The following is a 13,010-nucleotide window of genomic DNA, read 5'->3' as shown; positions in this document are numbered from 1 at the left end:
AGTATTATTTTTAAGGCACCGTTTGACATATAAGTTTAATATTTTCCACAGTTGTATCTCTAGTAATTCTCCAGTCTTGCAAAGAAAACTTTTTACAAAAAATAAAAATCAGAGAAAGGCAAACAGTAATAAGATCTTTTTCATATAGAAATATGTACGGCGCAGAGGCTAACTAAGTCTATATTATATGCATACGACTTAAACTTCGGCAAAGCGATATGGGTTTTTCTCATTTTCTCAGATAATAAAATTATCATTTGAGAAGTTTCCCGGAAATTATTATAAATAAAAAAATAATTATAAAAAACGACATTTCAGGCACAAAAAAAAAATAACAACCCACATAATTACGGAAAACGAAGAAAAAATACAGCAAAAAATCCAGTGGGTCACGATCATGGCATAATTTAATAATTTTTACACAATTTACTGAGGACCGAAGTATATTATCATTTAATTAAAATGGACATGACTCAGAATTATGAAACTCAGCCGACTGACATCGAAGTGCTGAAGAAAATGGAAGATGAACATCTGCGGTTACATAGACAGGTTTCAGAGGAATATTAAGAGCTCTCATATGCTGCAAACTTTTAGTCGGCCTGTAGTTAAATGGGGGTCATTAAAGAGTATATATATGGGCATATAAATGCATTACTATGATCAGGTCAATAGTCAGACTAATACAGCTAAAATTAGTCTGACTATTGGCCGACAGTTTAGTCTGCAAGTCCGTGTAGGGGCTCCTAATTTGATTGTTTGGTTATGATGGCAAAGAAAATGTTTGAGATATTCTTCTGATTTCTTAATTTGAATTTTGGAGCCATTTTAGATGTTCAGCTTTAAGAAGTATTGTCGCCTGCTTTCAATTAACAGTGTTTATTTATTTATTTATGATAGGTAACTTCACAGCTTACGTGTTACAATATATATATTAATTTTTGCACTTCAAAATCACTTCTATACTTATACATCTTGCAGAGGCAGACAATTTCATGTTCAATAGATTATCAGATAAAAATTATAATTAAAAGATGAATAAGCAATTATATACAGCATCCTGTACTATCCTTTAGCCTAATACTTAAAGGAGAAAATTGACCCAGAATTGTCCTCTTCAACCCCCTATAGACTAGACTGAGAAGACTGCATAATTTAATTGATTATCTTTCCTTTCCTTACATAAGATTTGTTTTCTATTACCTGTCTTCTTTCTTCAGTTCCGCATGATCCAAGTGGATCGCCTCCACCGCACGATGGGAGTGCACCCGCAGTTCCGGAGACAGGACGAGCTGCTGAGGATCCTGAAGAAGGAGTACTGCAACCTCTGCAAGGATTTGAAGGTAAATACCATATAAGACCTAAGAATTAAAATATCGTAACTGTTGAAGGCGTATCTTTCAGAAGATAAATATAAGATGTGCTTAACGACGTTCTCTTCCTAAAAACGCAATAAAATATAACCAAACTGTATTTTCGAGGTTCTTACTTTTTTTTTCTTAGTGACTATAAAAACTATATTATTGGCCGCTTTTTCACTATTTTCTCAGGCATTTTTCCATTCATATGATTCGACTAATAATCTCGTATATTGGAAGGTATGTATCACTTCCCACACAGGATTAAACAGTAACCTCTGTAATTTCTCAACCTTTAAACTGTTTGTATACCAAAACATTTAAATCTGTTTCGTAGTTTTGTCGGGAATGTGTGGTAAAGAAAAGACGTTAAAGTTATGTTATTTTTCTACAGATAGCAAGATCTGGGGCTCATAAGAAGAAAGATAAGAGAATGAAAGTAGATCTCAAGAACTCGCTGTTACAGAGAGAAGAAGTACAACAGGAGGCTGAAGGTAGTATATTTGCTTGTCACGGTTTGTTAGTTGATGGGTTACCTAATATTGAAACTATGAAACTAATATTACATACGGTTTGTGAAAATAAATACACTGTAGTTTCAATTACACCATTGCTATCCTATATTTGCAAAGTTAAAATAGTATTTGTCTCGTTGTACATATTATAATCCATTACCAGGAATACTTTTACTATTTTTATGATAAAATATGGAATCGCTTTTTTTCTATTTAAACTACATGTACAAAAAACTACACAATTAACACACATATTGTATTTGAATACAAATAGTTTACAAGTCATATTATTATTTCTCGGAAAACATTTGGCAACGTCATGCTAGAAATAAAACAAAAATCTTTACTACGTAGCTGCGGGTCAGCTACGGCGTAGCAGCGTAGTCGCTGACGTCATAGCTACGCCAGCTACGCGGTCGTAGCAAGTCATCGATCCGTAACACACCCCCAAAGTTGATAAGTGGGCAAGAATTATTGTTCTCCGTTAATATGCATTTATATGCATTTTGCAGATAATGTATTGTGTATGAAGTTATTGACTTAAGATAAAAACTTGCAAATTAACTAATAGTTAAAAGCATTTCAGTTTTAAACTGGCAATATTGAAATATTTAGGTATAATAAGTACAATAACTCATTCTAGCAGGATTTTAGACTTTTAGAAGAGCACTTTTAAATTAATTACATATAAACCATTGTTGTATGGGATAATAAAATTCCTGTAAAGATAGTCATAAATATATAATTGTTACTTTATCTCTGAATAAACACCCAAATTTATGAGCCAAAAGTTTTTTTACAGTTTTCAATTTTTTTTTTGCTTTCCTGTCGTCTTTTTTTTTTTAAACATATATATAATATATATATATAATGTCGGGACACCTTTTCACACACGGTCGGTTAGCCCCATGGTAAGTTATTAATTAACTTGTGTTATGGGTGCTAACACAACTGATAATTTACGTATAGCTACATATATACATATTTATAAATACATATTGTAACACCCAGACCACGGCCAACAAGCATGCTCATCACACAAATGTCGACCGAACCGGGAATCGAACCAGGGACCTCAGGTCCGGCAGTCCGGCATGGTGACCATTGCGCCATCGAGGTCGTCAAAGTCGTCTTTCTTTGTTATGTGTGTGAATTCGTAATTAAATAAAATATGTAATAGCGATGATCGTTCATTTCAGGGTCACTAATGACAATGGAACAAATAAATGGATTGATACACAAAAATAACAAAGCCACTCTAGAACTGAGGAAACTCGCCAGCGCTACAGAGGGAATGGTAATCTATATAAACTTATATTTATTATATACTAGCTTCCGCCTGCGGCTTCGCCCTTCTTCCAAGGGAATTCTTCAAAAGTCCGGAATAAAAACTATCCTATGTTCTTTCTCAAGGTCAACACTATCTCTGTACCAAATTTTATTAAAATCAGTTCGGTGATTTAGACGTTAAAGCGTAACAGACAGAGTTACTTTCACATTTATAATATTAGTTGGGATATAGTTTGTGCTTCTGTTGGTTTCAACGATTTGAAAAATTATTTCAGTGTTAGGTAGCCCATTTATTATCGACTGTGCTATCTGGATGCACAAAGCGGTTTCTACGAAGGTAAAGAGAAGAATATAAATGTCTCCATTATTATACCCTATGCCAAAATCCATCTCAATATGTGTATCCACTTTAAGTTTTGCGAAACAAATGAACTCACATTGGCATTAATAAAATTACGATTAGCAAGCATGGTGCATTCAACTTTCCACCCAGAAATAAAACTTCAATTCTTATAAATTAGTTACCAGTACAACCATTGAGTCTTAGAATAGATAATTTCCTAAGAAGTATAAACTAGCTAATGATGGAATAGTATTAATAGACATAATAGTTAGCAGAGTCAGGAATTGTTTCATAGAAGTGTATAAATGGAAAAGTATACCCTGTCAAAGTTTGAACATCGTGTTAAATTATAGCCTGTTTATCGGTAAGAAAATCGAATGACAGCATTTCCACACTGGTGGATTTTCCGCGCGTAGCAAAACCAAGCGTATACGCACAAATGTCGAGAGTGAAAAGTCTTTTGCTCGATTTTGAACATCATTTCTATAGTGGTAATATATTTTTTTAATGTTTGCACAAGCCGAGCGTTGCTTGCAAAAAAACCGAGTGGAAAATCCTGCCAGTATGAATCCGGTGAATGTGTTCTATAACTGCTGAAGAATTTGTTCACTTGAACGCGCTAATCTCAGGGTTTTAAAAAATCTTTCAGTATTAGATAGCGCACTTAATGTGAAATAATCTTTATCCGGGTGTGTTAAAAATAGACCACTTATGATGAAGGTTTTTAGCTGGGTACGCAAAATATATACCTAGTTCCTACGATTTGCAGGTCACCACTGTTTAAAGCCAGCCCTTCAAGGTGGTTTTCTAATAAATGTCATAACCTCGAGGTCTTATAAGAACCCATCAGGATTACTAAAGGTCCCGTAAGCAATGTCATTTCATTTCATACAGCTAGAAGAGCGTCGCTCCCAGAGCGAGCACCGGCTGGTGTCGGCTGAGAACAAGCTGGAGACAGCCATGCTGAGGTTCAACACCATCCAGTGCGAGAACAAGAAGATCCGGCTAGAGATAGACCATATGCTGCAGGACAGGTCAGTTCTGTTGTTGAAGACCATCTTCTGTGTTTCGGATGGCACGTCAAACTATAGGTCCGGGCTGTCAGTGAACATCTTTGGCAGTCGTTACGGGTAGTCTCACAAGTGTCACCAAGGGGTATTGGGTTGCCTGGGTAACTGGGTTGAGGAGGTCAGATAGGGCAGGTGGTCTTTGTAAAACACTGGTACTCAGCTGCATCCGGTTAGACTGGAAGCCGACCTCAACATAGTTGGGAAAAAGCTCGGGAGATGATGATATTAAACATGAAAAAATTCACTCCATTCTTAACTTTAATAAACCTAATAGTACAATCTAGCCTTAAACCAGTTTTTCCTAATCTCTTGATTGACCCTTTTTTCTTAACGACGTCAAAAATCATCAAATGACCCCTCCCGCTGTGGGTTAGCAGCGGAGAGGGAGTGTCAGACTCTTACTGACTAAAAACCGTCGTGCTCCGTCATAGGCCTTTTGTGTACCAGGGCCGCGGTATCTCTTTCGAACAACCCGCAGCATTGGCCCTTAAGCACGGCCCTTAAGCCACCAAGTAACTTTATCTCTCTATTCTCCAGGGCCCTTTTCAACCAATCCTGGGAGAAGATGCTGGCAGCATTGTGCAAAGGCAAGAAGTTTCTGGACGACCTGTTCGAGTCGTCCACCCTGGCGTACGACCAGAGAGACGAGTGGTGCGCCAAGCTGAGGACCATGCAGGAGAAGGGACGCATAGACCAGATGCTGCAAGTTCAGGTACCAAAGATAAAAATCACTGCATAAATATAAGATAAGATAATTTATTTTTCTTAAGATAAGATATTTTGACGACCTGAATGGCGCAATGGTCACCATGCCGGACTGCCAAACCTGAGGTTCCGGGTTACCCGATACCCGGTTCGGTCGACATTTGTGTGATGAGCATGCTTGTTGGCCGTGGTCTGGGTGTTACAATATGTATTTATAAATATGTAGCTATGTAGTTTCTCGGTTGTGTTAGCACCCATAACATAAGTTAATTACCATGGGGCTAACCGACCGTGTGTGAAAAGGTGTTTTTTCATTATATTATATTTCTATTAAACATGGGTATACCAATAACACTTGATAGCGTCAACCAATTGAAACTGTTGATATGGGCTCATATTCGTAATGTGATTCCTACTTCAGGTTGGCATACATACGTTAAACGTATCTATAAATATTTACCTATTTTGCTTATAGAAAATACCTCAGTTAATTGGTCTGCAAAAATAATTTAACTGTACAACAATATAAAGTTAAAATGCACTGGTTTTGATGTGACAAAAATATTATTTATGAATCATAATACTTCTTAACACCCATAGTATTTCTAGGAAATGCGAGACCTAGTAAAAGCCTTCGACCATGAGATGAAAGTGTACTCGTTCCTCGCGACAAAAGGCTTGACCAGGGTCAACAGGAAACAGGAGGAGAGAGAGGAGTTGCAGAAGAGGAGAGACGAGGAGAACAGCAGGAAACAGAATGAATACCACATGGATCTGCTGGATAGTATTGCTGTAAGTTTTTATGAACATAGACTTCTATACGTGGCCAGGTATTTTTTTTTAATGAGCTAACGCATCAGATTTAACTGCATTCACCCATGTTTCTTCTAGAACCCTTTGTATACCTACCAAAACCGTGGTAATTCTTTAGAACAATTTAGCAGTTACGACATTATGCTTCGATATTGTTCTCGTTTTTATTTTAATGACAATTTTATTATAAATATAGGCAATAAATATCTTGAGTCCCTCAACTTTTTTCTAACCTTCTTTCAACCTAGCAAGAAACTTTTTCTGAGAGCATTCGTCTATTTTATCATACATTTTCCAGGACTACACAGGAGAAACCAGCCAATACAAGATAATAGATCAATTCCAGAAGATAGAGCAGGAGAACTTCTCCATGTATCAGATGCTGACGGAGTACTGTGCTGAAAACGACGTCTTGTCCAGAGAAGTGAAGGCTATTCGACAGGCTATACGTATGAATATTATTCCTTACTTAGTAGTCAATATACTAACTGTTACCCACGGTTTCACACGCTTTCTGCAACAGGGTAAAAGGTAGCCTATATAAGTATGCTGAGAAAGGTCTCAGGCTCTAGAATATGCATCTGTGTACAAAACATTTAAATCAGTGCCGTAGTTTTGGTGTGAAGGTTCGACAAACATATAAAGTTACTTTCGAATCTATACATATAATCAGGTAAGGTTTTTCTTACAGTCTGGATACTATTACCATAATACAATACAATTAATATACATAAGCGTTTTGCTTTCTGTGCTTAGCTCTGATTATTGAAACTGACTTTCTTACACCTAATACTAAATTCATAGTCAAAGCTACGTTACGTATTCCAAACTCCTTTCACCAGAGCTCCTTCTTCAGAATTCAACGATATCACAAACTCATTTTTAAATACGACAGTACAGTCACTGTCAAATTTGGCCGTTGTCAAGGTCAACTGTCCATTTTATGACCATTTTATCTTGACACGCGTACAAATGAAGAACTAATATTTTTTCTACTAGTTTTGAAAGGGATTTTGACGGGTTCCCTTTTAATGTATCCCTAGCGATGTTTTTATTTATCCTGGACGATCTATACAATTTGTTTACGCGATTGATGCGGATTTATAATAATTTTGAGTTTATTTATTGTTTGTTACGAGTTTTTGTTGTTGATTGATTTTGTTGGCGATGCGTTTACAACACTTGAAGCCTTTGGCTACTTCCCATCTAAGTGTTACGAGCATTATAAGTAAATATATTTTTTCTTCATATTTATCTAGTTCACAGATGTTTCAATAGATTAGGACTAGTGTGATGGTCTGGTTATAGCTAATACCTAAACAGCTCTCCAATTATATGTGCTACCTAAATAATCCTGGACAAGTTTGTCTGATGCCTTTTGGAAGACCCCAGAATCAAATGAGAATTTCCTCTAAGTGTATAATTTATCTGATTCTATAACAGGCCAGCTATTGGATATCTCTTATATCTATAAGTATCATCCAGCACCATCCAAAATAATGTTTTATTCGCCATTACTTCTTGTGAACATGTTGAATTTTGAAAAAGTTTCTTGAACTGTAAAACAAGCCTTTTCGTGTCAAAAAAAGAACAAAAATGCCCAAAGAAAGATGGGAATGAAAGAAAGATGCCATGCCTTCCAGGTTGCTATTTATTAATGTATGTGCAAGCCGGGCAAAGAATACCGGCTTTATAATTACAAGAACTTATTTGTTCAAGTCTGTGCATAGGGCTTTCAGAAAAAATAGCAAATAGTCTTGAATAGCTTGGAGTAGGGAGGCTGGAATGTAAGATGATAAAATGACAAATGTTCGGTTTAAAACAGTTTAATGTCTACTATTTATAACATACAGAAGTGTAAACAGCTTAGCTTATAACATTTTAACCAAATTTTAAAAAGGAGGAGGTTCTCAATTTGGACATTTGTATTTGGATATTTTTTGATGGCGTAATCCCAGTGCAAAATTTTTGCATATTTTTTTCAGGTGCAGGCTTTTAGAAAGGCTGCTACTTTTCTCGATATAAGAATTTCTGCTTTTGTGAGACAAAGAAGTCTTGGCTGAAAAAGTTGCAATATTATCAGCTTTATTATAATAACTAGAATCCCAAGAGTAATTCTTTTATTTTCTTTTCCAGATGACCGCAGAGAATGGAACGAGCAAAAAGAAAATAGGAGAAAGACCAAACTTGAGATACTGCGCGAACGTCTCGAAGCACAGAGAGCCAAAACAGAAGCATTGAAGAAAAGAAATGACGAGAAGAAACAGCTCATTCATGATGTCATGAATAAAATCAATGATATGTTCACGTGAGTAAAACAACACCCAATCCTTTCTAACTCCTTCTCATTTAAAAGGGAGGCAATGAAATTACCACTATTTTAATGACATAGGTGTCTTTAGATGTTGATAGTTGCTTTCTAGCAAAAGATTTATCCTGTCTCTATCATAGTCAGCCCAGTTTTTTGGGCAACCCAATACTCCTTGATAAGACTAGGTGTCAGAAGTTCTGGCTTCTGACTAGCCGTAGCTATTGCCAAAGACATTTAAACGACAGCTAGAACGCACCACTTGAAATTGTTTGCCAAAACATGGAGGAACTAGTCGTGACAAGATGGTGATCCAATTTCGCCAACATTGCTTAACCCTACGATCGAATGACCCTTTCTGCTGTTACATAGTCAAGGACTCCTCATATAAGCTAATCCTTAGCATAGTATTTTATGAAATATGACTATGTATTGTTTGGAAAACTAACCCACCATACATAGCTGGTATATTTTCCCAGCGTGACGTCGCGTCAGCGAGGCGTGTGTCATTACCATCAAACGTGCGTTAAGCCGCGCCGCGCTGACAACTCTGTGATTACTGCACAATTAATTATACAACGCTGTGACGGTTTGACCTGTGTTGTGTGGCAGATTTTGATGGCATTTCTATATTGTTGAAATATCAAAATTGAACACCTTCTCCTTCTTGGAAAGTCAGTTAAAACTTTCGGACTTTGCTAAGTAATGTTTCGAATGTCCAGCACCTTGCCCCTTATGTTATTCTGTATACCTGAAAGCTAATTTTTTTTATACAATTTTCTAAAATGGAAGAAGTTCTCAAGATGTGGCATTTTATTCTAAGACTTCTTCATCATCACATTAGTAAGGATTATCTCACATAACCAGATAAAACTGATGGTCAATTTCAGACTTTAGTTCGAGATTTCCTACAATTATAGTTTCGCCATTAATCAAAAGTGCCATATTAAAAAAATAAACATCACTTTTAAAAATATAAAAGGTGCAAAAATTGTACCATAGTAAATGATTTCTTTTCCATATCTTTCACAAGCAAAATCCTCATAAATACCCAAAAATAGAACGTAAATCTTACACCGTTTTAGTAAATGGTCCGGTTAAAGAGCAAGTTTAAAATATAACAGTAGCACGTTGGATTCAATGCAGGATAACTATAGGTATTTGAACTCGAGTTATACGGCGTTTGCTGGCTGTGGACGGCTGATGTGGAAATATAGGTGAGAACAATTGTTGCGGTTATGCAGAAAGTCTGACAACCAGACTTACCAAGGGGTACTAAGTCAATCCCACAAAAAAAAGAAAAAGCCTAGGCGGATGAATTGTAGCGGTAATGATAATTATTATATGGAGGAGCTACTTAGTTACTCGATACTTTAAAGTTTATACAGACTTTTACCCTCTTATAACGCATTTTTAAAAACACATTATATAAAAAATCTAGTATTTTTGCTTTTTGCCTATAGACAGCCACGTTATTTTGTGAGAGTCATAGACTATTTTCTTATAAATACTCGAAAAGGAAGTAATTCCCCCAAGACGTGAGTAAAACCGACTGAAACAGCTAGACAGATATCAAGCATATTCCCAAACACAACACAAAAAACACCGTAACTTTATAAAGCCAGTGTCTCAAAAAACAACACCAATACAATTGATTGATTACTACCACAAAAAGTAGGTACGTTTCAAATACTCCCCCGTGTATCACACGACTATAAATCAACCAGTGAGGACCGGCCCTGTTTCTTAATAACGAAGTGGTAGTCGACTCGTGATCAATTTTATAAGCAGTAACGGGATCGATTGGTTTGTTCACAAGTGCTGTTGTGTAGCAATTGTGAAAATTGTGAAAAATCTCATGTTAGCTCAAGTTATAATAAAAATGGTACAGGTGAAAAAACCTCCGACCGAAATTTTTGAATATTTTCTTTCTCTGCCACTGCAACGGACCGCAGACTTGCAGAAATCCCTCAGGAATTTATAATGAAATGTTTAATCAAAAACAGTACATGAAGTTGTTCTAGATAAACATTATGGAATACATTCAAATAAACCTGAATTCTCAAAAAATTGCTTCTCACATTGAGACTTTTTGAAATCTGATCAGTAGACCAACCAACCCCATTCAACTATGTATGTACCTGATATTCACAATAGATAATCAAAACCCAAGTACACTGCCAACATAAACGTCCATTTCTCTTAACACAACTGTTCTCTTTGAAAATTGAACGTAAAAAATAGCAAACCACAGTTTTAAGAAAATTGACATCCTTGTTGGGCTTATTAAAAGAACTTCATATCATGATCTGGTACGAACTATATTAACCCTAGGCCCTAGGTCAATTACAAAGGTCGGAACCAGGCGTGATGCCAGCTCATAGAGCAACATTCAATAACACGACTTCATTACGAAGCTAGTTATATTGATTGTAGCGACGGACGGACGGTGCAATTTCAGTTTAATTGGATTAGCCCGACATTGTCGCATAGTAATGGATATAGAGATACCTCCCTCTACATATATAATGGGTTATTGATAGCTGTTTAATGCTGTATGCAGATTGTGATTTGGTGTGATTGAATTTAAGGCTGTTGATGGAGTTAATAGAAACAAGTACCATATATACATATTTGTTGTTCAAGGCAGAATAAAATTCGCGTGTACCATGTCCTCATATACATAACTAACAAAAACATTTCAAATCTCCAGGTTCTAAATAGAAAGTCCTGTAATGATAAAAAAAACAGTCACCAAATAATCAATGTTAATAGCATTAAAGTTAATTAATGTTAAGAGCATAAAAGGCACTTTTGTGCGCAAACATACGTTAGCAGTACTCCCAAAATTGTCAACTTGAACACCCCAAAAAATATTATGTTCCCTATTTATCCCTTTCACTCCAATGAAGGCCAACAAGAACACTCACGTATTCTTATTTGTTCCAGTATGCTAGACTGCAGCCTGGAGCCATTCCAGCACCTCCTGGGCGACAAGCGACCTTCGGTGCACCAGCTCAACCTCTCCCTCCGCCTCATCACCGACAGGATCAAGGAGTACAAGGAGAACGTCTATTATTTCGTAAGATCTTCATTAACAAAACTATAACCGTGCTCTTCAGGACTACAAAAGGAGAAAGGCAATACGGGACATTATTGTAAGATGAAAGTTGTCTATATCCTTGCACCGGATCCAGACGGTCTTCTTCTTCCCAGCTAGAACACATAGAAAGTAGTGAAGGGTGGACGTTTTGGAAGCTGTCTTTAGTAAATTATGACGTTCAGATAGTCGTATCTGTTTGGCAGCCGAATTTGAATAAATAATTTTGAGTTTAAGTCTGTGCAACAAATTTCGATTATATCAGGTCAATAGTTTCGGTGTAATAGCTCGAATATTAGAAACCAACACACCATTCCAAATCGCTTATTATTGCCCATCCCAACAGGAGCACTGCATCAAGAAGAGTGACAAGACAAGCTCTTCTCGTCTCAAGAAGTACACGGTGCAGGTGGAGCCTCCTGCCTTCTTCAAACCAACACCTATCGAAGTTCTGGTGCCCGCTGACCCTTGTCCTTCGTAAGTATATCATCGTTACTTACAAACCTGAAGACCTATTTGTTTGTGAAGTTATGCAGTTTGAGGACTCTCACGGTTTGTATAAGTATTTGATTCATACATAGGACGATAGGACAAACTGCAGTCCAAGAAATCGTAACGTTTTTTTTTTCAGAGACAGCATGTTCAGATCAGTCAGATAGTTCTTGTGTGACGGGCACTTTAGATTGAAAGTAAAGATGTAATAAGTAGTCATCCAATGACAAAGTTACCTTAATGTCCATAGACTTCACAATCAATAGACCTGCCACCTTGTTGTGGCAAGGTTGTTGTGTTTGGGACCTTTGGGCACCGTTATTCCACTGACATACTAAGTAACCAGAGCAAAGAGACGAATAGATCTCTCAAGTCTTCTAAGTAAGACAGTTCTAGACTCCAGTAACGCTATATTCCAGTTGCGTGGAAGCTCGCTGGCTGTCCCGCATATGGGACGGGCCGGAGTCTCCATTCGAGAAAGGCGCAGCACTCACCGCGCTCCGAGAGCTGTGCGCCGACCCTGCGTACATTCGCAGCGACCGCGTGCACACTATCACGGAGTGCATCGTGCCCAGGAGTCGAGCTTTGCTCGCCAAGCGATATCTTAACCATTAGTGGCGATTTTTTTTATATATTGTTCTTGTTTGGGTCTTTGGATTCTTAATTTTCTTTCAATCCTTCTTTAGTGTTGTATTTTCTCCCGTTAAGATGAAGACTTTCCTTTTCGGTTTTTTTTTTTCATAAAAAGACACTGTCATTTATACAACGTTGCTTTTTTGTAATTTTTCTCTTAAAATGATACTGTCTTTGCTACTTATTCTTTTCTAAAAATTACCTCTGTTTTTTGTTTTTGTTATTTTTCTTCCTTTTTTTGTTCATATTTTTTCTTGTAAAGAGGTTCTCAAATGACGCCGGAGTTGTGCGCCGACCCTGCGTACATACACAGTGACCGCGTGCACACTATCACGGAGTGCATCGTGCCCAGGAGTCGCGCTTTGCTCGCCAAGCGATATCTT

The 13,010-nt window shown here is 37.0% G+C and overlaps 1 protein-coding gene across 1 annotated transcript; it reads left to right on the top strand.

The window, feature by feature from the left end:
• Positions 1 to 468: 468 nt before the first annotated feature.
• On the top strand, positions 469 to 12,609 carry LOC124641688. Its single transcript, XM_047179857.1, has 12 exons — positions 469 to 552; positions 1,221 to 1,343; positions 1,753 to 1,852; positions 3,073 to 3,170; positions 4,401 to 4,540; positions 5,114 to 5,288; positions 5,891 to 6,073; positions 6,393 to 6,543; positions 8,231 to 8,402; positions 11,352 to 11,484; positions 11,849 to 11,979; positions 12,414 to 12,609. The coding sequence occupies exons 1-12, from the start codon at positions 469 to 471 to the stop codon at positions 12,607 to 12,609; spliced, it is 1,686 nt and encodes a 561-aa protein (XP_047035813.1).
• The last annotated feature ends 401 nt before the right edge of the window (positions 12,610 to 13,010 follow it).

Source organism: Helicoverpa zea, chromosome 23 (assembly GCF_022581195.2).
Source record: "Helicoverpa zea isolate HzStark_Cry1AcR chromosome 23, ilHelZeax1.1, whole genome shotgun sequence".
Classification (NCBI taxonomy): Eukaryota; Metazoa; Arthropoda; class Insecta; order Lepidoptera; family Noctuidae; genus Helicoverpa; species Helicoverpa zea.
The sequence above is the reverse complement of the archived record's forward strand: the minus strand, read 5'-3'. Positions and strand labels throughout refer to the sequence as shown.

What these genes read in the sequence shown, in the direction of transcription:
- LOC124641688 (XM_047179857.1), top strand. Translation starts at nt 469, where the DNA reads ATGACTCAGAATTATGAAACTCAGCCGACTGACATCGAAGTGCTGAAG. An exon ending in CCAGCGCTACAGAGGGAATG is followed by an intron (nt 3,171 to 4,400) that starts GTAATCTATATA and finishes CATTTCATACAG; the next exon opens with CTAGAAGAGCGTCGCTCCCA. An exon ending in AAAATCAATGATATGTTCAC is followed by an intron (nt 8,403 to 11,351) that starts GTGAGTAAAACA and finishes TATTTGTTCCAG; the next exon opens with TATGCTAGACTGCAGCCTGG.